General features: G+C 33.1%; 3 protein-coding genes and 1 long non-coding RNA gene across 4 annotated transcripts in view; 1 reads left to right on the top strand and 3 right to left on the bottom strand.

Moving 5' to 3' along the window:
* Window positions 1–24,758, bottom strand: part of LOC135125482 (xaa-Pro aminopeptidase ApepP-like) — a 51,798-nt gene that overhangs the window by 22,760 nt on the left and 4,280 nt on the right. The window lies entirely within an intron of this gene.
* Window positions 8,791–11,691, bottom strand: LOC135125483 (uncharacterized). Its single transcript, XM_064051145.1, has 5 exons — window positions 11,561–11,691; window positions 11,133–11,483; window positions 10,482–10,524; window positions 10,276–10,418; window positions 8,791–10,226 (listed from the first exon to the last, which is right to left on the bottom strand). Exons 3-5 carry the CDS (start codon window positions 10,506–10,508, stop codon window positions 8,792–8,794), a joined length of 1,605 nt encoding a protein of 534 aa, XP_063907215.1. The 5' UTR covers window positions 10,509–10,524; window positions 11,133–11,483; window positions 11,561–11,691; the 3' UTR covers window position 8,791.
* LOC135125484 (uncharacterized) lies at window positions 15,870–18,054 on the bottom strand. The gene is made up of 4 exons (XM_064051146.1): window positions 17,893–18,054; window positions 17,568–17,610; window positions 17,375–17,517; window positions 15,870–17,324 (listed from the first exon to the last, which is right to left on the bottom strand). The coding sequence occupies exons 2-4, from the start codon at window positions 17,592–17,594 to the stop codon at window positions 15,932–15,934; spliced, it is 1,563 nt and encodes a 520-aa protein (XP_063907216.1). The 5' UTR covers window positions 17,595–17,610; window positions 17,893–18,054; the 3' UTR covers window positions 15,870–15,931.
* LOC135125485 (uncharacterized) lies at window positions 17,572–18,567 on the top strand. Its single transcript, XR_010279885.1, has 3 exons — window positions 17,572–17,662; window positions 17,726–17,954; window positions 18,331–18,567. It is a non-coding gene; the product is annotated as an uncharacterized LOC135125485 (long non-coding RNA).

Here is a 24,758-nt window from a genome sequence, read left to right on the forward strand (position 1 = left end):
CAATCTAAAAATTAAAGAATTTAAAAATCGAAGAATTGGAAAACCAAAAAATCTGAACCGAGAACTTGAAAAATCGAATAATCGACAAATCAAAACATCAAGCAAAACAAAAAACTAACGAAAAATCTAGAACTTAAAAATTGAAAAATTAAAACACCTATCGAAAAATTGAAAAACCGAGAAATCGAAACATCAAAAAATGGAAAAATTGAAGAACCGAAACATTGCAAAATCACAGATCTGAAATACTAAAAAACTGAAAAATTGAAGGAAAATAGAAAAATCGAAAAAGTGAAAAAATTCAAAACTGAAATCTTGAAAAACTGAAAAATGGAAAGAAAATTGAAGAATCGAAAAAGTGAAAAAATCCAAAACTGAAACATTGAAAAATTCAGAAATCGAAAAATTGAAAAATCACAATTGAAGAAAGAATTGAAAAATCGAGAAATAGAGAAATGGAAAAATCAAAAAATCAGTTAATCGAAAAATTGAGAAATCGCAAAATTTAGAAACGTCAAAAATTGAAAACTGAAAAATAAAAAAATTTAAAAATCGTAAAACTGAAACATCGGGAAATTGAGAAATCGAAAACATGAAGAATTGAGAAATGAAGAATCGATAAATTGAAAAATCCCAACAGTAATATGTCGAAAAATTCAGAAATCGAAATCGAGCAAAACTGAAGTATCGTAAAGTTAATAAATTGAAAAACTGAAAATTAAAAAAAAAATCGTATCAAAAACTTAACAATAAAAAATCGAAAAATTGAACAATCAAAAAATCAAAACATTGAAATCCCAGTAAGTTGAAAAATAGAAAAATTTAAAAAACACAAATTTTAAAAATCCAAGAACAACAACAAAAATCTAAGCCTGAAAACTCAGAAAATCAAATGATCGAGAACTCAAAATATCAAAGAAAACAAAAAATCTAAAATTTAAAAATTCGACAAATTGAAAAATCATGGAACTGAAAAATCGAAAAGTCGAGATAGTGAGAAATCTAAAAACCTAAAACTTTAAAAAGTGAAAAATTTAAAATATCGAAAAATTTAAAAACCGAGAAAACACAATTTCAAAAATTTGAAAAATTGAAGAAACGAAGTAATATTGCAAAATTCCAAAGCTGAAATATTGAAAAACCTAAAAATGGAAGGAAAATTAAAGAATCGAAACAGTGAAAAAATCCCAAACTGAAACATTGAAAAATTGAGAAATGGAGAAATGGGAAAATTAAAAAAAAAATGGTCTAAAGAGTTTAGGCAGTACTTCCCTCGTTATCGGAAACGTGACGACTGCATGCCTATTATGTTTTTTTCACATTAGATTTCAAAGCATTCGGTTTTGAAGTTCCTGATTAAATCAATAAAATAAATTTGCGCATTCATTAAATTTTTTAAGTCACCCTGTATATCCGAATCCAAAAAATATTAATGGGATGATAAATTACAAGAAGAGACTCATCATATTTTAGATAGGATTTATTCAGCAAAATTTTGAGGTGACGTCATCAATTTTTTAGAGGGGATAAGTAAATATATTGTGATTAAAACGGTCCTGGTTTAATAACAAAAAAATATTGTTCGTCTATGAAACAAGCTCGTCTTAGACAAAGTATTCGTAAAAAAAATATGTCGTAAAAAAATGTACGTATGCTGGTCCCGACTGCGATTATGGTTTAAATACTTTTTAGATAATCCTGACATGGATGTAGAAACATTTGTGACAGCCAAAAGGGTTTTTTTGAGAAAATTATCTTTGAATTTAGACCAAATTGAAATAAACACTAGGCAACAGGCAAATTTGGGCAAAAGAAAGAGAAATTAGGGTTACGGCTTCAAATTTTGGACGTATTTACAAACTTAGATCAACTACAGCAACAGCTAAAACTGTGGAGTCTCTGTTGTCATTTAGAGGTAATAATCATACATACTATGGACAACAAAGTGAGGAAAAACCTGTCAAATGTTTTGAAATTAATAAAAATATAAAAACTGAACGGTGTGGTTTGTTTATTTCAAAACAATTTCCTTACTTGGCTGCTAGTCCAGACAGGGTTCTAGAGGATAGGAGTGCATTAGTCGAAATTAAATGCCCTTCAAAATCGCAAGATTTGTCTCCCGAAGAAGCGGTTAGGAAAAAAATAATCAAATTTTGTACATTGACAGACAGAGAATTGAAACTAAAAAAAAATCATGATTACTACTTTCAAAGTCCAGGGACAAATGCTTGTTACCGGTATTTCACAAGTTTATTTTGTTGTGTGGACACCCAAAGCAATTAATATAGAAAAAAACAAAGAAATATGTAAAAAGATGACAGATAAACTTGGCAGATTTTACTTTGGCGCATTATTGCCCGAAATAATTGATTCAAGAAGAAAGAGGAACCTGCCTTTGCGAGAGATTTTTTTAAAATAAATAAAATTTGTTTCTATTTTTTTATGTAGAGTTCCCTCAAACATATTTGGCGTTTATGACTTCACACCAATTTGACTCCCATTATAATTCAATAGGCCGTCACAACCGGATGTCTTAAATCCGCTCACCGATACCTACCTGAAAAGACCTTTTCTGGTAAAAGCACAGGGCAGGTCTGAGTTTTGCATTTACCGACAACTGCGCCTTTCGATTTTTTTATTTTAAGTAAAAACAAAGTAACTTTGTTCTCAATCACTTTTTATTACGGCAAATTAGTTAGAATTTTTATATACACAACTATTTACTTATTAACACAACTGCTTATTTACTGATCGAAATAGTCACTGTCATCATCACTCGACTCTTCTAAATTAACAGTTAACGCTTTTATCAACCGTGTCCTGTACTGGTCTTTTCCTGAATTTATTCTTCAAGAAGGCACTGTGTTTTGTAGCTTCTGCTACAAACCGCATTTCTATTTACAAAATATGTTTTCGGATCATCGGCAAAATTTTTTGCTACAAAATTTCCAAAAGTATTTAAAAATAAATTGCTACAAAAATACTAATTAAATGGCCTATTATTATTAATTTTTATTTATTTGTCACTATTTACTGTAAGACAATAATTTTTAAAAATTTTATTTATCTATGTATTTTTTATTAAAAAAAATAAGCTTGATAAACCTGTTTTTATAATTTGTAAATAAATTTAGTTCTGTTATTACACTTATTTTCAATTTTTGGAGGATATGCAACTGCATATCTCTGCATATATTAATAAAGTTACAGCATATTTGCATAAATTTCATGCATATTACATGATCATATTTCTCAAAATTTTGCTGCATACTTTTCGCTCTCGAGTCATGTATTATTTTTAATATAACAGCAATATGAATGTACCCTCTGGATTTGAAACAAAGGCCGGTGACATCGTCAAAATTATTTGATTTATCAAAAAACTTTGTGGACCAGTTTTCTATGATTGCGATCGTACTTATTAAAGATTTTATGTTTTTTGCTTTCATTGCCTTAATAATATTTTCAAATGTGCAGAATAATGATTAAATAATTAAGGTACGGAAGAAACAAAATTACTCTTAGTCCGGTCCTTCGAGTCTCGGCCGTCCCTGGCACGTGGCATTGTTTACATTTACTAAGCTTTATGAAGGGTCGGCTGTAAAGTACTTTAAACGTCAAAGCCATAAACGCCGTATAGGTTTGAGGAAACTATACTTTAATAATTTATTAGGAGTACATTTTTCATCACCAAGACTTGCATATTTTTATTATAAATATATTTTGAAAATGATCTCTCGGCAAATGAAAACATATACGAGCACTTTTTTCGAGTAAACAATGAAGGGAGAAGTTACTGGGCGTAGGGCTTTTTTAAAACACCTCCTTTCTGGGATAAGTAGTAGATCCACTTAGCTACTTATACGTGTTAAACAAAAGCTGTATTTTATATATTTTTTATTATTATTATAAATATGTTTATTAGTTTTATTAATTAACAAAGCAAAATATACATTAACAATAATATTACAATGAATTTTTAGTAATCATGTGTATTGAATTCAGGATCCTGAGTGGAGTAAAAATATTATAGTTCCCCAGTTTTAATTCGGTTTTATGATAGTACCTCATTGCGTAAAAGTTAATTTCCTTAACAATAGATTACTGCGGCCGGTCCTGGCGGCTTGTTATAAAAATGAGTTCCTTGCCATAAATTAGAAAAATCAGCCGAGAACGCTAATAATCAGTTTATGGTAGATCAGGCCATAAGGGTTTTACCGGGAAAGTCGCTTCCGTAAATTTTAGTGGCGCTCCTATCGCCAAAGTACTGAACTAACGGCTCAAAATCTGTCGAATTGATACCTTAGATCATATAATAAATAGATACCAATACTCAAACTGAATGGTGTGACTAGACATGAAGCTATTTGTTGTCGTTTTCTACGTCAAGGGGAGTCGTATAATGCTATCCTTGTGTGATCACCACATCTTCATCTTTGTTATATGCATTTCATCTGTATATGTCTATTTCACTTCCATCCTTGTACCGCACCAGCGAAACAAATCGCTTTTGACAGATGTTTCTTCTAACCTCTCTTTCGAGTTGTTCTACAAAAAACAATTTTAGAATTTAGAACAAAGATCCTATTTTAAGTGTAATCATAACGGATCACAATTTCTGCCCAATAATTTACTGTTACTTTCGTTATCTACTGTGAATTATTTATAAAATCAATCTGTCAACATCTTTCGTACGAAGTTAGTTCAGACATACTTTCTAAAATTTAGGCGCGCAAAATTCAAATAGTGATCAGGCAAGGATAGCTTCATTGCAATCCCTCCATGCACAAGAGAGATATGTGACAGGAGGATGTCGTCACAGGCTCTCCTATGGAAAGAACACGGCGTAGTGGTATCTATTTATTATATGATCTAAGATTGATACCAATTTTTTTCAATAATTGTTAGTTTTTGTTAAAAACTCTGCTAACCAATAGACCATTAATTTTCCTCTGATATTCCTGTTAAAATTATTCTACGTATTTTGCATTAATTTGTGGTACATTTTGATTTTAATAAACACATTATTATTTAAACAAATTGTACCACTAACAAACATTTAATGACACTGCGGCCTGTAAAAAGTGATGTTCTATCCACGTGCGAATTTTTAAGCGATTGTATGATGGATATGACTCAAAAAACTTGAAAAGAAAACATACAATGGTGCTTTTTTTACGATATTTCTCAGCCATATTTTTTTAATTGATTGAACTGGTCTCTGCGCTCTAGAATATGAAAAAAGCTGCAGTTTGATGTAGATACATCTATATTAATATAGTTTTTTCATACAAAAAACCAAAAAAATGTTATACCTCGTCTAGCGAGTCCCCTTAAGCTGTAGTTGTTATTGAAGTTGGCACATGGGCAAAATGATCAACAATTAAAATTTTGTGGGGATGTCATCACATTTATGATGAGGATGATTATGCAAATTTTGGTTAGCGTTTTACCATCTACATGATATTCCTAAGATACATACAAAATTTGACAAGAATCAGTCCAGTAGTTTCGAAGATAATACGTCTAATAAAAATTGACACAGACGATAGATTGTTGTAAATTTTTATGTCAGTTATATCATGTAGATGGTCAAACCCTCACCAAAATTTGTCTAATCATCGCCACCAATACGATGACGTCATTTCAATATTGTACAAAGTAATCGGGATTTAAATTGTTTAAAATAACATAGTCTTACACATGTAGTTTATGATTCCGTGTTGAGTTTTTACCCAAAACGTCCAGATTTTTGGAAAAAAATCAAAATTATAAAACAACATTTTGCAATTTAATTTTGAATCTGCAAAACCGAATAGTTTGAAATTTTGCAGATGTTTTAAAGTTGTGATAAGTATGATAAATTTTTACTCAAAATATATTTGCTTATCTCCTTCAAAAAAATTATGACCCAAAATGTGCAAAACATGATGAGTTTTTGCTTGTGATTTATCATTCCATTAATATTTTTTGGATTTACTTCTACAGGTGACCCAAAAAAATTAATGAAGGCGTAATTAGGAACCGCAAAACGGAATGCTTTGAAATCTTAGAGATGTTTTAAAGTTATCATAAGCGTAAATTTTTGGTCAAAATGTATTTGCTCGTCACCCCTAAAAAATTGATGACGTCACCTCAAAATATTGCTGAATATACCCTATCTTAAATGTGCAAAATATGATGAGTTTTTACTTGTGATTTATCATTTTATTAAATTTTTTAGAATTGTTTATACGGGTGGATAGTAAAAATGAATGTGTCGATTTATTTAATTGATTAAATCAGGAACGGGTCACTCCATTTTCCCAGAAAATTTTGGGAATACAGTACTGTTATTTTTAGTATTATACTGCACTAATCCAAATTGATATACGTGTCCTTGCAAAAATGTTCCTGACAAAATTCTGTAAAGTAAAAATTCAACTCAAAAATGCTGGATTTCACTGTATTTTAGGTGCGAGAGAAGTTCTGTCGAAACATCTTTCGACCAATTTTTTCAATTTTTTTTCCAAGAATACTTAAATTATATACTGTATTTATTATTAACTGTTTATAAGCCGTTTTATTTAGTGTTTGATTCCGTCCACCTAATACCTAAATACTTGCTCTATCGTCGAAATAACCTCAAAGAAGGCAACAAAATCGCCAATACTTAATATCCCAGGGTATTCGCCAGCCGAGACTCGTTGCTACCAGGAAATCATAAAATTGAAAAACCTCTCCCGAAACCGAAATTTTCGTCGCCGCATTGTGACTCTAACCGCACCTTTCGAACACCCGCCATCAGGGCGACAGCAACGCAAAGAAGTATGCGAGCCTGTTTTAAATGAGGAATGTCAGCTGTCAACGCTGTATGACTGACAGAACTTGCCGTAGCAACGGGGTTTGTGTATCAGGATCTCAGGTCAGCGAGGAGGTCAACGACAAGTACACGCCATAGTTAATTTATGCAAAAATTATCGGAAATTAAGCAGGAAACTTGACAAAAGATCAGAAGGTTATAGGCGGTTAAGAATGTGACGAAGAGGGTGGGGATGAGATTAGGAGGATTGTTGGGTCGAAAGGAATTTCAAATATCTCGGTTGAAGTAAAGGGGTAAGACGATAGTGAATTCTAGGTGACAGGAGAGCAGGAAGCGGGACGTGTGTTGGAATGTTGGGTCAGGAAGAGGCGTGGGTTGCGATTGGTGGGGAAAACAGGAAAATTCGGGGAGAAAAATTAATTAACGGGTGTGTAAGACAAAAAGAGAATTGAAGAGGTGTGGATTTGTCGTGGTATGTAATGATGGGAATTAAAAACTGGGTTGTGACGGTTGTATTGTTGGTTGCATATAGTAAAAAAAAGAACCACTCTCTAGCAGACTCATAATGTTGAGAGTAGTTTTTTGCTACCCTTGAGAAGAGTACAGCTATAGATTTTAGTTTTTTGTCTTTGTCAGTCAGTTTTTCAGATAATAAAAATGCTTGGAGATAACTGGGGGGGACTCTCGTTGACATTGTGTGGGTGCTGCGAATTTTGTTCCTCGCTAAAACTTCAATTTGGTGAGTTCGTTCCTTATATTCAATTAATAAACATTAATATTAGATATTGCATGTTTCAACTGTTTTATCGCCTTGTGTTTTTGCTGACTGATAACGCATTTCTTTGTATTTATATATGTTGAGGATTAATAACGCATTTAACACATTTCTTGAAGGAGAAAAGGTTTAGCTGTAGAACCTTTCAGTGTAATCCTCAACATTAACCAATTCCCGAAAAAGGAACAAGCAATTGTTCTAGCTGCCCTTCAATTCCTCATAGCATTTTGGAGAAGCTTATTCAACCATTAGGTTTTACTATACATTGTCACATTATCTTTTATGAAAGCTAAAGATTCTAGCCACATTTTAAGTTTTCGTCGGCAGATACGGCAACCCAATGAATCTCTTGATCTTCCTGCCTTGATGGCCCTTAGGCCCTTAAACATGGCGAGATGACTCACGTGGGGATTTTCTGCTACAATTTAAACTTTACACAATTACATAGAATTAACTATATTACAGAAAAAATTTGGCAAATATCCATTATTTTGCACAGACCCTCTCACTTCAGAAACAAAATAGTGAAACAAATATTTTTCAACCTAGTGTATATTATTTAAAATCTGATAAAAGAAATACGGAATGTATTTTTAAAATTATAAGAGTAAAAGTTATTCTATATCATGACCAAAAATTACAACGAGTCCTGGTTCTACCATCGTATTTTCACTCTTCACTCATATGCGTGTTATCACTGGTATTTGCTCATTGATTAGAAAACGTTGCTATTACATACAACTCGCATTTTTTTCCACTATTATTACTTGCTCTACACCTTTTATTGCTCACACCTTATTATGTTATTTATCCTATATTACATATAGTTAACAGTTTATAATTATAACTTATAATTATTATATTATTATAAAAAAAATTAAAATCGCAAATTCATGTTTAATAATTTAACCAAAAAATACGACGTGTTACATTGTGGTGCACAGGGAAGGAGAGTTCTGTCCAACCAACTTAAATAATTAAAATACATATCATTTATATAAATGAGAACAATATTGGTCATAATACTGAACCTTGAAGCCAACGGATTTAAGTTGGAAACATTTTTTATATACATTTTTGTTGTAATTATAGCGAAGTAAAAAAATACTATTATATACACGATGATTTTACAACAAAGTGGTAAACACACTCAGAGATTCTTAACTACAGCGTTGTTTTTGGATTTGTGTCACACACACATTCGTCAACAAAATTTAACAATAATCATCTTTATTTATCACTTCATACAGTTTAGTTTCTAAGGTTAGAATTTTTTTGTAGAAACTAGGAATTTCCAGAGCATTAACAACTCTATAAAATTTTCGCGTAGTGAGAATCGAATGCCTTTCTACGAGGTAGTCTCTTGAGGCATTTCTTGACAACTCAACTAGACGAGGCACACGCGGATGAGTCTCCAATCGACTACGAATCCCTTTTAATTTAATTCTTCCAACGTATTCAGACAAATTCGATAAAAAGCGTATCAATTCAGGATGCGCCGAGTAATCTAGAAGGTCTTCCACAGACAACATTGTCTCCTGCAGATTTCGAAAAAACGTTTTCACATTTGTATTAACTTCACGGATTAATGCAACAACGGAATTTCTTTTTCTTAGAAAGAGTGCATGCTTTTTTCGTGAAAACGTCTTAAGTTCGAGATGCAAGAGAAGTTTGAACAGCGGACAGTAACCACACTCTTCAAAAATCGTATCAACGAAATACGAATCTGCCCTTAAACCTCGTGTTAACAGGTAGAAAATTTGGTCGTGTGCATTTACATTTGCTAGTGCCTCAAAAATTTTCGAGATGTCTAAACTTAAACAAAAATTGTGAATGTGGTGACGTAGTTCCTCCTTGTTTTCATAAAGATAGTCCAAATTTATCAAAACGTTGTGGTCTTCTAGTATAGTGTAAATTCCACTTTGCCATAGCCTCGCAAGATACGACCTATCCCGTTTCCGGTAATTAGGATTAAATATCTCATTGTTACATTTTTCAAAAACGTTGCGTATCATACCAGTATGTTTGTCTAGAAGTAGTTGTAAGTCAACTAGATCTATCGTCAGTACATCGTACAAGGTATTCCAAAATTCTCCTGAAGTATCGTTAATCAAAATTTCGACGTCATACGAAAGTATTTCATAGAAAAACGTCGACTTTTGTTTCCCGAGTGCCAGTAGAATATCAGACAAGATTTCCGAACGTAGCTCGTCATCGAATGTGTAGAAGAATAATATTTCTTGTAAGAAAACTGGATATTTATCTCTAATTGCAATTTCAAAAAGGTTGTATCCTCTGTAAAATTCGATCGACGGGTCTGCTTCATAGTACAATAACATACAAACAAATTCATAACGATTCTCAGGTTTCTCAAAAATTTTATATAGGGGTGTACGACCAGATCCATCTCTGATATTCGGATCAACCCCTGCTTCTAGTAAAAATTTTGTCAGATTCAAGCACGACTTGTCAACAGCCCAGTGTAAAAGATCCGATTCCAAGTTGTGTCCGTGTATTTGCACGCCGTCTTTTATAAGTTCGTGGATATAGTACTCATGCTCTTTGTCACTAAAATTTAGTATGTATCTTAAGGCTCTTTGCCTGCTGTCGGTGTCTTGGAATTGTAGCATAAACTGAAACATTTCTTTCCTGGAATTGAAAATGTTAGTGGATGGAACATTATTTTCAACACACTTACTGATTTTCTTGAAGAATGTGGCTGAGTAACAAATTAATAGAATCATTTTTTAGCCAGTGGAATTCTTCGGGAGAAATTTCCGCTAGTATTTTTAAGCCGGGGAGATTGTTGGTGCGTATGGTGCATACTATGTCTTCCTTTGTCTGAAAATATGATAATTATAATGATAATTATATTTAGGTAAATAATGGAAATTATGTACGTACGATAGGGGTTTGTTCGGTGACATCCATAATTAAAGTGAAAGATCTAAAACAGAGAAATTTTAACAAAATGATCTGCAAGAAGTTATTATTATTATTATTAGAACGGGAAAAAGCACGACGACACGAAGGCACAAGTAAGAGTGAAAGCTCCACTTGACTTTAGCTTGAGCGACAAGGACAGGTATAATTTGTTGGGCAGTGTTAAAACGGTTGGGCATTTCAACAAATCACGTGAAAATGACGCATTTTTTGCAACTCCATCTGTTCAGTAAACGGAGTACTATGATGCAGATGCTACTTCCAGTACTCCAATTATTGTTCCTTCACAAGCACGCCACTCATCCGCCATTGTTACATATGTTACACAGGCGTACTTTGCCCTTTGTCTCAAAAATAATTTCATCCAATTTTGAATTTCGCAGTATCCCCTCTTACCGGCACAAAGACAACCAGTAGTTTTTTTGCTAATGTGCCAATCCCGGTGTTACCCCTTCCTCCGCTCAAGCTCGTTTAATATAAAATACAAGTGCGCGCGTCGCCATAACAGCGAAGTACCAACAACGGAGCAATGAGTTATAGTTGTTAATAACTACAGTTAGTGCTGTGGTTAGATTGGTACCACGATTGTTAAACTAGTACGGTTTTACTGACCTGGTTATCCACGCAAAAGTGCTATCTCAAATCGATACTGCTGGTGGATAGTTGGTGTCAAAGAAAACGTAACTGGACACGGACTAGACCCGAATGAATTTTGAAGCTTACCTAAATGAAATTTCGTGTAAATTGTGTTGCCTAACTCAATGTGATTTTTAAATTCGTTTAACACTACGCTGTCTTCGCTGCTGTGCTTTCATAAAAACGTGTACGTTGGATCATCTAGAGTATTTATCGATCGCATCCCCTGTTAAGGGTCGGCCCTCGCGACATCTCTTCGGAACAAATGCAATTAATATAAGAAATTGCACTTACCGCCAAAAAAATTGATTGATTATTACTGTCTGACTGTCTGCATTATGACTAACATCATTTCAATTCAAGTTTATCTGGCCATCTTCAAGTTGATTCGGGCATCATTGCACTTCATATGGTGATATTTTTTCTGATGAACACAAATTCACTATTCACTTATTGTCACTTAAACACTGAAGAGTGGTTTTGAAAAATCTTTTGAAGTTCTGAAATTTCTCTTTCATTTAACGTTAGCTCCAAATCCGCCCCTGCTCGTGCTGTCGGGTCTTTTAAATAATTTGAAAGAATCTGGGGGATCTTTCTATTTATTGTTTTTGAAGCAAGGTGAAAGAATCTAGGGAATCCGTTGTTTTTGAAGTAGTCTGAAACATTTCGGGGATCCCTTTTGCTTTGTGTTTGAAATAAACTGAAAGAGTCTCGGGGACCCATTGTGCCTGGTTTTTGAAGTAGTTTAAAGTGGGATTTATAAACTTGTTGTTGGCGTTCAACGTTTGCTGTATTTAACGGGGTTGTAGAAGAAAAGTGGAGGATTTAAGTTGATTACTACAAAAATTGGCTATTTTAGACATGTTTTAAGTTGCTTGTTGTCGAAATAAGTCTACACATATTAAGAAAAAAGGGCAAAATGTAGCCCCGCCCACCCACCCTATCTCAGTTCTGATGATTTTTTTTATTCGTCGTGAGCCAAACGGGCGCAGCTTAAATTGTTGTGTTAACTTTCTCTACGAGAAAAAATAAACACATGTTTTTGAGTATCTTGTTGTTCAAAAAATACTATGTATATTAAGAAAAAAAAAATCAAAAAACCAAACCAAAGATTAAGCCCCACCCATACCCGCCCCGATCTCAGTTCCCAATTGTGATAAACTTTTCATTCGTTGTCAGCACGAGGGGCGGGGCTTAATTGCAAGATCCTTATTTGTCTACAAGAATTTACCATTCTAAACACGTTTTAAGGTTATTTAATTAAATTTTGCTAAATAAATCCTATCTAAAATGTACAAAACATGATGAGTCTCTTCTCGTAATTTATCATCCCATTCATATTTTTTGGATTCGGATGTATAGGGTGACTCAAAAAAATTAATGAATGCGCACATTTATTTTATTAATTTAATCAGGAACTACAAAACCGAATGCTTTGAAATCTTGGAAATGTTCTAAATTTATCATAAGCATAGTAAATGTTTGATCAAAATATATTTGCTCATCCCTCCTAAAAAATGGATAACGCCAACACAAAATTTTGCTGAATAAATCCTATCTAAATTGTATAACTTATGATGAGTCTCTTCTTGTGATTTATCATTCCATTCATGTTTTTTGGATTTGCATATACAGGATGACCCCAAAAATTAATGAATGCGTAAATTTATTTTATTGATTTAATCAGGAACTACAGAACCGAATGTTTTGGAATCTTGCATCTGTTTTAAGGTTATAAAAATCATAATAAATGTTTAGTCAAAATATATTTGCTTATCCCCTCCAAAAAACTGAGGACGTCAGCTCAAAAGTTTGCTGAATAATCCTGCTTAAAAGGTACAAAATATGATGCGTCTCTTCTTGTAATTTATCATTCCATTCATATTTTTTGGATTCGGATATATAGGGTGACTCAAAAAATTTAATCAGGAACTACAAAACCGAATGCTTTGAAATCTAATGTGAAAAAAAACCATAATAGGCATGCAGTCGTCACGTTTCCGATAGCGAGGGAAGTACTGTCTAAACTCCTTAGACCAATTTTTTTGATTTTCCCATTTCTCTATTTCTCAATTTTTGGGATTTTTTCATTGTTTCGATTCTTTAATTTTCCTTCCATTTTTAGGTTTTTCAATATTTCAGCTTTGGAATTTTGCAATATTTCCTTTCTTCAATTTTTAAAATTTTTGGTATTGTGTTTTCTCGGTTTTTAAATTTTTCGATATTTTAATTTTTCAGTTTTTGAAGTTTTAGGTTTTTAGATTTCTCACTATTTCGACTTTTTAAATTTTAGATTTTTTGTTTTCTTTGATATTTTGAGTTCTCGATCATTCGAGTTTGTGAGTTTGCAGGCTTTTTTGTTGTTGTTCAATTCTTGGATTTTTAAAATTTTTGTTTTTTAAATTTTCCTATTTATCAACTTACTGGGATTTCAATGTTGAACAAAATTGAACAATCAAAAAATCATGGTTATTCAATTTCTCGATTTTTTGAATTTTTAGTTTTTGATACGATTTTTTTTTCAAAAATTTTCAGTTTTTCAATTTATTAACTTTACGATGCTTCAGTTTTGCTCGATTTCCATTTCTCAATTTTTCGACATATTACTGTTGAGAATTTTCAATTTATCGATTTCTCGATTCTTCATATTTTCGGTTTCTCGAATTTCTTCATTTTTCGATTTCTCAATTTTCCGATGTTTCAGTTTTACGATTTTTAAATTTTTTTATTTTTCAGTTTTCAATTTTTGACGTTTCTAAATTTTTCGATTTCTCAATTTTTCGATTAACTGATTTTTTGATTTTTCCATTTCTCTATTTCTCGATTTTTCAATTCTTTCTTCAATTGTGATTTTTCAATTTTTCGATTTCTGAATTTTTCAGTGTTTCAGTTTTGGATTTTTTCACTTTTCCGATTCTTCAATTTTCTTTCCATTTTTCAGTTTTTCAAGATTTCAGTTTTGAATTTTTTCACTTTTTCGATTTTCCAATTTTCCTTCCATTTTTCAGTTTTTCAGTATTTCAGATCTGTGATTTTGCAATATTTCGGTTCTTCAATTTTTCCATTTTTTTGATGTTTTGATTTCTCGGTTTTTCAATTTTTCGATAGGTATTTTAATTTTTCAATTTTTAAGTTCTAGATTTTCCGTTGATTTTTTTGTTTTCCTTGATGTTTTGATTTCTCGATTATTCGATTTTTCAAGTTCTCGGTTTAGATTTTTTGGTTTTCCAATTCTTCGATTTTTAAATTGTTTAATTTTTAGATTGTTCAATTTCTCGATTTTTAGATTTTTCAATTTTTCGGTTTACCGAAAATTTAAAATGTTTCAATTTTTCAATTATTAACTTTTCAATTTTTCAATTTTCGTCTAATTTGATTTCTTAATTTTTTGATTTTTTGACTCCTCAACTGTTGATGTTTTGATTTCTCGATGTTTCAGTTTTTGAACATTCCGATGTTTCGATTTTTCGACTTTTTGGCTTTTCAAGTGTTCAATTTTTCGAATTTTTAAATTTTTGGTCTTTCTTTTCTTCTATTTCTCAATTTTTGGATTTTTTAAATTTTACATTTTTCGATTTTATTATTTTTTGATGCTTGGATTTCTCAATTTTTCAAGTTTTCAATACTCAATTTTTCAGGATTTGAATATTGAGAACTTTTCAATTTCTGGATTTTCAATTTTCAGATATTTTAATTTTTTTATTTTTTAATGTTTCGATTTTTGGGTGTTTTGATTTTTCGATTTTTAAAGTTTTTGATTTTTCGATTTTTCCGATTTGTTGTCTATTTTAAGTATATTTCATTTTTCAGTTTGCGCCTTCAGCAGGAGTATTATTTGTTCTGCACTTGACGGGCGAGGGAAGTTCTGTCGAAATAACCTTCGACCAATTTTTATATTTAGGGATCTTACTAAGCATTTCTTATGTAACCGAACAGTTATTAATTTAACTAAGCAGCTATTATTTCATCAAGCATATATTATTTTTACTGAGAATTTATTTTTTAACTGAGCATTTATTATATAACTTAACATTTATCATTTTTACCGAGCAAAAATACAGAGCGTTTAAAAATAGAACTGTGCATTTAATTTGTTGCCTTATCTAAATAACAAGAAAACGGTATTAATAATACATTTACATTTTTTTATTCTGAAAAGACGACTACGTATATTAAGAAAAAAGGAAAAATGTAAGCCCGCCCACCCGCCCTATCTCAATTGTGATGATTTTTTTTAATCGTCGAGAGTCGAGTGAGCGAAATTTAACTGCAAAATCCTTATTATTTCTGTATAAGAAATTACCATATAAGACATGTTTTTGAGTACCTATCGTGTTATTAAAAAAACACTATGTACATATATTAAGAAAAAATTAAAGCCAAAGATTAAGCCCCACCCATACCTGCCTTGATCTAATGAGTAATGAAGTAATTGCCAAATCCGTATTTCCTCACAAAAATTTACCATTTTAAATGTGTTTTAAGTTTCTAAGATTAAAAAAAATCGTCACAATTGAGAAGGGGTGGGTGGGCAGGGTTTATATTTTGTTTACGCCCAGGAAGTATTGTAATCGAGTCCGTCGGCCGACTCTCTACTTTTACGTTTTCTCGACCTTTCACGACAACACGATTAGGCAAAATCGATACTTTCTCACAACTACTACTTTGTTTTTGAAGTAGTTTGACCGAATTTCTCTGTCCCGTGGTGCAAACATCACCGGTATAAACACACTCAGATTTTTTTAACTTAATAGTAAACATCTTTATTTTTCGATTTAATACAGTTTAGTTTCTAATGTGATAATGTTCTTGTAGATCCTACTAATTGGTAGGGCATTAACAATACTGTAAAACTGTCTCGTACTGCCAACAGTGAATGTTTTTACGAGATACTTTCGGAAGACATTTCTTGACAACTCAACTAGGCGAGGTACTCGCGGGTGACCTTCTAATTGTCTCGAAATCTCTTCTGATAATTTACCTTCTGTGGATAACTTCAACAAACAGTGCATCAGCTCCGGATGCGCAAAGTAATTCAAGAGATCTTCGACGTTCCGCGCTGTATCATCCAGATTTCGAAAAAATATTTCCAAATCTGTATCAACGTCCCAGATTAATTTCACAACGGCATTTTTCCTTTTGGTCACAAAGCCTGCTTTCCTTTGTTTGAGCTCTTGAGGCTTGATATGTAACAGAAGTTTGAATAATGGACAGTAACCAAACTTTTCGAAAGTCGTATCTACAAGATCTAAATTTGTTGTTAAACCACGTGTTAACAAGTAGAAAATTAGTTTGTGTGCCTCCAAATGAGTTATTAGTGAATTAAAAACTCTCAAACTGTCTAGATTTGTACAAAAATTTTGAATGTGATGACGGAGTCCCTCACTGCTTTCATAAAGATAGTCCAGATTTGTGATAATGTTGGGGTCTCCTAGCATGGGATACATTTCATCTTTCCAAACATAAGACAAAACGTTTAAAGAGTCACACAAGATATCAGTACTACATTTTTCAAAAATTTCGCATGCCATAGAACTATGTCTCTTTAAAAGTAGTTGCAACTCATGTAGATCTATCGTCAGTAGGTCGTATAAAGTCCTACAAAATTCCTTTGGAGTATCGTTAACAACGACTTCTACGTCATTCGAAAGTATCTCATAGAAGAGTGTCGACTTTTCCTTCGCAAGTTCTAGCAGAATGTTAGAAAAGATTGTCAAATGTGTGTGTTTATCGAACGTGTAGTGGAGTATTTCTTGCAACAAAAAAGGATGTTTTTCCTGGAGTGCAAGTTCAAAAGCATTGTATCCTTTGTGAGTTTGAATCGAAGGATCCGCTCCATAGTACAACAACATAGAAACAAATTCACAACGGTCCTCATTTGAACATTTAAGCAAAATGTTATGTAAAGGTGTATTGTCAAATTTATCTCTGAGATTCGGATCAACCCCTGATTCTAGCAAAAATTTTGTCAAATTCAGCCACGATTTTCCAATAGCCCACTGTAAAAGACTATCAAATTTGTACTGTTCATGTATTAACAAGCGGTCTTTTAATAGCTCGTAGACATAGTACTCATGGTCGTTGCTACTAAAATCCAGCATACATTTTAAACCTATTTTCCGGTTGTTGGTGTCTTGATACTCTAGTATATATAGAAACATTTCTCTTCTGGAATTGAAAAGTTAAGTTGAGTGGAACATTATTTTCAATACACTTACTGATTTTCTCGAATAATTTCGTGCAGTAACAACAAACCAAGATCATTTTGGAGCCAGCGAAATTTTTCGGGAGAAATGTCCACAAGTTTTTTAAAAACGTCGAAATTGTTGCTACGTATAGTCTGTATTATCTCCGACGTTATCTGAAGGTGCGATAATTATTTTTAGATAAACATTGAAATTACGTACGTACGGTGTTTTCTTCAGAGTGACTGTCCATAATTAAAGTGTAAAATCTACAACAAAGAAATGATGAATAAATCACACGAGTGCAACACGATCGATCAGGTAGAAAGACCGATACGAACTAGTGATAGTGCACAAATATGTTATCACTGGGTTATCTTTTAGTTAGCAAAAATGCGTCCACTCGGCGAACGACTATTCTCATGTTTTTTGAACGTTTACTATTAGCATTTGTAACGCCTCTGGTGAAGACTTGTGTCAATTTCGGTCTGCTCTCCCCTACTACAGACCAATAGCAGCTAATGGCTAGCAATTCATCTGCGTCAACTTACCAATTATATCTGCAGCCACATTTCATCAGGAATGCTTGGTATTTTTATTTCGCATGAAAGAGGTTAGTTCTGCTTTGACAGCCGCAGTTTGTTGACATTGGGATCTACCAGCGTACGATCCGTGTGGTGCTGCCATTGAAGTTAAGATCATTGTGCGCACGCATGCACGCCTAAGTTAATAACACTCCCAGTGTTGTCAGATGTAGCGGAATTCCTCTATCGTTAGCGGAATTTCACAATTTCGCTCTGGCAACACTAGACACTCCATAAAAATTCAAAGACGCGAGATCCCTGAATTTTAGGACGATAAGTTTTTGCTCCAAATTTCAAAACCGAAAAATCAAACAAATAAATAAAGTAATAAACCATATTAATTAACACTGGAACGCTAGACGATAGGTAGGCAATATTTCTAACTGCAATTTGTCTTTTTTTAAGAAACCCCTCGAAGCGGCGTCGCAATGGATTCCAGAAAGACCTCGATTGCGAAACATCGAGAACGGAATATAGGTTTAAATGGAGGCCACCTTTGGGAACGAGATTATTCACTCATCAAGTCGAGTCCAGTGAGTGTCGAGAAAATCCAGACAAGTTGTGCCGGAATTCTTTTGTACATAATCGCTGATAGTTAGTTGTGTAAATTGGAGTTATTAAAAATTAAAACTGTTAATAAAATTTAATACTTTTTTGTTCGTAAGTAAATAGGTATACTTTTAATTGGCAGAGATTCTTTTATTTTTCTTCTTCGCATCTACGCAACTCATTAGAACATTCACTAGTAATAAATTATCTGTTAAAGAAAGATCTATGTATTATGGTACCCAGCAGCGAGGAGTATTAGACTGCTTCGTCTCCTCACTGCGGGTTTCCATAATCCGTAAACACTTAGATACAATAAAGTGGACAAGGATAAAAGTTTCATAGAAAATTTTGGATTCAAAACGAAAACTTTTTGAGATAACATTTTAAACCAAATAGTGAAGTAATTTTTTTTTATAATGAGTTTTTATTTAATAAACTAGCTGACCCGGTGAACTTCGTTTCACCTACAATTTAATTTTTAATCTGCAAAACCGAATGCTTTGAAAACTTGCAGATGTGTTAAACATATGATAAGCATAATAAAGTTTTATTCAAAATAATACTTACTTCCTCCAAAAAATTGATGCCGTCAGCCCAAAATTTTGCCAAATGAATCCTTTTTAAAATATCCAAAATAGGATGAGATTATACTTGTGATATATCATTCCATTCAAATTTTTTAGTTTTGCTTATGGGGGGTGTCTCAAAAAAAATTAATCACTGAGTCAATTTATTTTATTGATTGAATCAAGAATTGCAAAACTAAATTTTTAGATTTATTGCAGACGTTACTGTTTGACATGGTACGTTTTTAATTAAAATATATCTGTTTATCAAGCCCAAAACTTGATGACGTCATCTCAAGATTTTGCCGAATAAATCCTATCTAAAATGTGCAAAATATCATCAGTATATTTTCGTAAATTTATCATTGCATTCATATTTTTTAGATTTGCTTTTACAGTGACAAAAAAATGTATGGATCAGTCAATTTATTTTAGAAAATAACTCAAGAGTTGCAGAAATGACATAATTAATATAATGCATAATGTTTAAATATGATAACTATTAATATGTGATAATTAAACCGAAAACCATTTTCCTAAGAACACGAGTTTAGCAAAAACAAATTAGTTTGTTTAAACATTATTAAATTAACCCCGAACATGTACAATTTCTGAGCGAAAATATGAAAAATAATTTTTGCAATCTCATCTTGACGTACGATGACGCCACTGTCACGTGAGCCACCTGATAAAAGGTCACATTTTTCGGTCCTCTGCGTTTAGTTTTGATTTCGGTTTGGTGGCAGCAACATCAGAGTCCGTTTTGACTTAAAAGTAGGGCTCTCTTCACGAATTTCTAATTTATATATTTAAATATTAGTGAAAATGTGTTGTATTAGTACTGTGAACATGAACGAAAATGGATATTTTTTCGAAAAGGACCGAAAACAGGGTAAGTTCGAGTTCAGTTTTAATTTATCGGATTCCGTGATTCGTTCACTCGACAATATTTAAATTTTGGGAAAATTTTCGAAACGATTGAAATCGGTTGATCAAAGCTATACATTTTCACGACATAAATAAATACATTTTAAACATAATTAATATCATTTATAATGTTTAAATAATAAATATGATAAGCATCAATGTATGATAATTAAACCGAAACCCATTGTCCTACAAGCCCGAAATTATTAAAAACAAATCAATTTGTTTAAACAATGTTAAATTATCCCCGAAAATGTGCATTTTCTCGGCCAAAATATGAAAAATAAATTTTGCAATCTCATCGTGACGTACGATGACGTCAATGTCAGCTACTTGTATAAAGGTCACGTGTTTCGGTCCTTTGTGTTCAGTATTAATTTCTGTTTGATGGCGGCAAGATCGTCGCTTCATTTCGGCGTAAAAGTGGAGCGTTTTAGCGAATTTCTAGTTTATTATTAATACATATTACGGAAAATATGTTGTGTTAGTGCTGTGAACACGAACGAAAATGGATATTTTTCCGGAAAGGATCGAAAACAGGGTAAATACGACTTCAGTTTTAATTTATCGGATTCCGTGATTCGTTTGGTCGACAATGTTTATATTTTGGATAAATTTTCGAAACGATTGAAGTTGGTGAGTCAAAGCTATACATTTTCGCGATATAATTAAATAAAATTTAAACATAATTAATACAATTCTAAATGTTCAAATATGATAACTATCAATATATGATAATTAAACCGAAATCCGTTTTCCTAAGAACACGAGGTTGGTAAAAACAAATTAGTTTATTTAAACGTTGTTAAATTAACCTCGAAAATGTACAATTTCTGATCTAAAATATGAAGAATAATTTTTGCAATCTCATCGTGACGTACGATGATGTCACTGTCAGGTGAGCTACCTGATAAAAGGTCACATTTTCGATCCTTTCTGTTCAGTTTTGATTCCGGTCTGGTTGCAGCAACATTCGAGCTTCGTTTTGGGTTAAAAGTAGCACGTGTTCGCGAATTTCTAATTTATTGTTAATAAATATTAGCGAAAATGTTTTGTGTTAAGTGTTGTGAACACGAAGGAAAGTGGATATTTTTCCAAAAATGCCCGATTTTTTTTAAATATGTTGTTAATAACATGCATTCAGGACTGATAAAGTACGCCTTTAGAATATTTTATTTTATTTTTATTCATTTACGTCCCCCAACAGGCACCTAGGCCCAATTACAGGGGAACGGGACATACACGTTACACCCAGAGCCATGGCGGGAATCGAACCCACGACCCAAGGTGTAGCGGGCAAGCATGATGCTAACTAGCCCACCCCGGGTTCATAATTCGCAAAATACCGTATTCATCATTTTTAAAGTACGGCGTCCAAATTTACAAAATACGGTGTCCTTCACCCATGCTATCAAACCTTAGTCTTCTCTTTTAATGGCAAGACGCACTCCAGACCTCCTCGTATTGTTTGGTTCTTGCTGGGCAACAGCAACGAGCGAGCAAAGTCATCGCTCTTTGGTGGCAAACGTGGAGAAATTTGGATATTATAACTTTTGTAATTGAAGCATTTTCTACTGTATATTGTATGTATTACTAACTTAACTTGGGTCTTGCCAATTTAGCTCCAGTGGTGCAAATGCTTTGTTTTCATGGTGCATTTGTTTGGGTTTTAATTTTGCAACAGTGCATTCTTTGGTTCAGAGTCTGAATTCTCCATGTCGTCAGACGCTTTGGCCTGGGGGGGTTCTGTTGGCCCTTAGACGCTGGGTCGCATCTCCTATAAGGATGAGGTCAGTCGGCCTTGGATTTATGCGGCTGCATTCTCCCTTGGGCGTGTGAGCGCTGCGACCAATAGATTTCGTTCCGAGTTCCATGGGTGTGCTTGCTTGGGTTTTCATTTTGCAACATTCTCAATTTTTGGTGCAATTTCTTCCGGTGGTGTATTGGCTACTAACTTTGCATTTGTATTGTATCTGAATTGTATCTGTATCTGTAGTGTATTCTGTATTGTAGTTAGATTGTAGGTACCTGTATTGTATTTCCATTGTATTGTACTGTATAACGTTCTATCCCTCATTAACAAATCCTAGCCCTCTCCTTTCCTAGCGAGATCTGCTCCAGACCTTCCCGTGGTTCTTGCTGAGCATCAACTATCGAGGACAGAAAATTCAAATTCAAAACCAGCAAAGTTTCACAAAAATCTTGAAAATCGCTCGTTGGTGGCCAACGTGGAGCAAAAGAGACTTTTGTAACTCAACTAACTTTGTTAACTTTGTATTCTTAAGGAAACAAAAATATATTACATTTAATTTATTATTTATAAGGACAAATAGTCATTTGCCACACCGATGCTCATTTTTAGATTAAATGCTCACAAAACGCGTAGATGTTCAATTTGTGTCCGGGGAGATACAATGTTTGCAAGTAGGTACTTCGTACTTCGAATATGAGTATCTACTCAGTTTTATTCATACCACCCAATGTCTCGCTTCAATGTTTGACTATTATGCTGATTATGAGCACAACGCTGATCAACTTCCGTATCCGAATTACCCATGAAATAAATCATTGCGATTTGCACCTGAGGTAGTTCGTCGCACATTTGATTGACTTCGTGGACGTATGCCAGCTTGTCGTCTTCTTGGCATAAAACGACACAGAATTATTTTCACCGTCAATCAAATCTGTAAATTTTGTCTTGAGAATTTTAAAATATTGAAAATTTCAAATTAAATCCTCGAATAACGGTAAAGTTTGAGGTTTTGTCGAAACCAACAAAGTGAATATACGTAAATAGAATGGCAGATCAAAATTAATAAGAAACTTTCCCAATGCGTAACTAAATTCACTTTAACGAACACTTTTCTTAAAATAAACGACGTTTCTTGTTACGAAAAAACAAACTACGACTTGAAATGCACGTCAGTTAGGCGACAGGTCCGTCAGAAACGCTAACTATTCAAATTCATTCGAAGTGGCGATTCCCATGCAAAATTTTTATTTTTTTTAAATCTTTTAGCCGTCTTATTTTTTATAAATTTTCTTACATATAAACCTTGTCCTGACGATAAGGAACACGTAAAAAAAAGAATCGTCCAATTCGGTGCAGCCGTTCTGAAGTTATGAGCGTACATACATTTCGGCGATTCATTTTTATTAATATAGATTTATTACGGATAGATTTCAGATCTTCTGTCTGTCTCTCTGTCTGTCTGTATCCACTTTTATTAGACACATAATCTCCGAAACTGCTGGACAGATTGGTGTCAAATTTTGAATGTAAGTATATTAGAAATACCATGTAGATGGCTAAATGCTCACCAAAATGTGACTAATCATCCCCACCAACAATTTGATGACGTCATTTCAATGAATGGTATTCTAAAATGATTTGACTGTTACACAAAAATATACTCATATACTTGTAGTGGACGAATCCACTTTCAGTTTCAGGTTCAAATTTTCGGTATAATAAGGTTTATTCCCGACACGATTTGAATGTCTCTGACTACACATTACCATGTGCAGTTTCGGCCACAAAATCTTGCGCAGTTCTGTCATTCAAGTAACATAAGCTCTAAAACAGGCTCTACGTAATTATAACCTCAAATTTGCCATGTTTGTCATTTTGACGTAGACTGGAAAGTGGATGATGACGTACTCGTATGTATGTGAAAATTTATTTTTTAAGTGTCAATCATTATGACAATAAAGCATTGACTCCATAGTGTTTTTTTTTAATGATAGAAAAAAAAAAGATTAAGCTCCACCCATACCTGCCCGTAACAGTAATGAAGTTTTCATTCGTTGGCAAACCTAGGGGCGGAGCCTAATTTCAAAATCCATACTTCTTCATAAAAATTTACTATTTTAAACGTGTTTTAAGTTTCTAAGAAACTTAAAAAAGATAGAAAAAATAATCACAATTAAGATGGGGTGGGTGGGCGGGGTTTATATTTTCCCTTTTTTTTTTCTTAATATACATAGTATTCTTTGAACCCGATACTCAAAAACATGTCTTTAATTTGTTGTAAAAAAATAAGTATTTTGCAGTTAAGCTCCGCCCCCCTTGATTCACGGCGATTAAAAAAATCATCACAATTGAGATAGGGCGGGTGGGCGGGCTTACATTTTACCTTTTTATTTTAATATGTGCAGACTTCTTTTCACAGCAAGAAAACATTAAAATATGTTTAAAATGGAAAATTTGTATAACGAAATATCGATTTTGCAAATAGGCTCGGCCCCATAATTACAAAATCCATATTCCTTGCAGAAATGTACCATTTTAACCATGTGTTAAGTTTCTTGTTGTGAAAAGATGGCTGTGTATATTAAGAGAAAAAGAAAGGCAAAATATAAGCCCCGCCCTATCTCAATTGTGATGATTTTTTTATTCGTCGTGAGCCAAGGGGGCGGAGATTAATTGCAAAATCCTTATTCTAACGGCGTGCCAACTTCCAACGGCAATGTCAACGGACATTATAAACGACGCATACCTCTGCTTCATATTTATCTTCTAACAGCAACGTCAACGGTGAATCGACCTTAATACTGTTTTGCGAAGACCGAATATGCGGCAGGTCTTTTGGGTTTGTTTTACAATGGTTTGAACGCACTCCGCCATATTTTTGATGATGGATAAATATACAAATTTCAATACCAAACCTCAAACCTCAAAGTTGAGAATCCGTGTCTTCCTGTGGATGAATGGATAAGGTAAAGACACCAGTGATCGACACTATTAGACCAACATAAACAAAAAAAAATTCAAAATTGGAGATTTACGGT

The sequence above is a fragment of the Zophobas morio genome, unplaced genomic scaffold (genome assembly GCF_036711695.1).
Source record: "Zophobas morio isolate AGI-343-1 ecotype UQ-CSIRO unplaced genomic scaffold, CSIRO_AGI_Zmor_V1 ptg000008l, whole genome shotgun sequence".
Classification (NCBI taxonomy): domain Eukaryota; kingdom Metazoa; phylum Arthropoda; class Insecta; order Coleoptera; family Tenebrionidae; genus Zophobas; species Zophobas morio.

Excerpts from the sequence above, each read along its gene's own strand:
- LOC135125483 (XM_064051145.1), bottom strand. The coding sequence starts at position 10,508 with ATGGATGTCACCGAACAAACCCCTATC. Across the intron at positions 10,419-10,481 it reads TCACCGAACAAACCCCTATC|ACAAAGGAAGACATAGTATG; the intron begins GTACGTACATAA and ends TCATATTTTCAG. Across the intron at positions 10,227-10,275 it reads CACATTCTTCAAGAAAATCA|GAAAGAAATGTTTCAGTTTA; the intron begins GTAAGTGTGTTG and ends TTTCAATTCCAG.
- LOC135125484 (XM_064051146.1), bottom strand. The coding sequence starts at position 17,594 with ATGGACAGTCACTCTGAAGAAAACACC. Across the intron at positions 17,518-17,567 it reads GTCACTCTGAAGAAAACACC|ATAACGTCGGAGATAATACA; the intron begins GTACGTACGTAA and ends TCGCACCTTCAG. Across the intron at positions 17,325-17,374 it reads GAAATTATTCGAGAAAATCA|AAGAGAAATGTTTCTATATA; the intron begins GTAAGTGTATTG and ends TTTCAATTCCAG.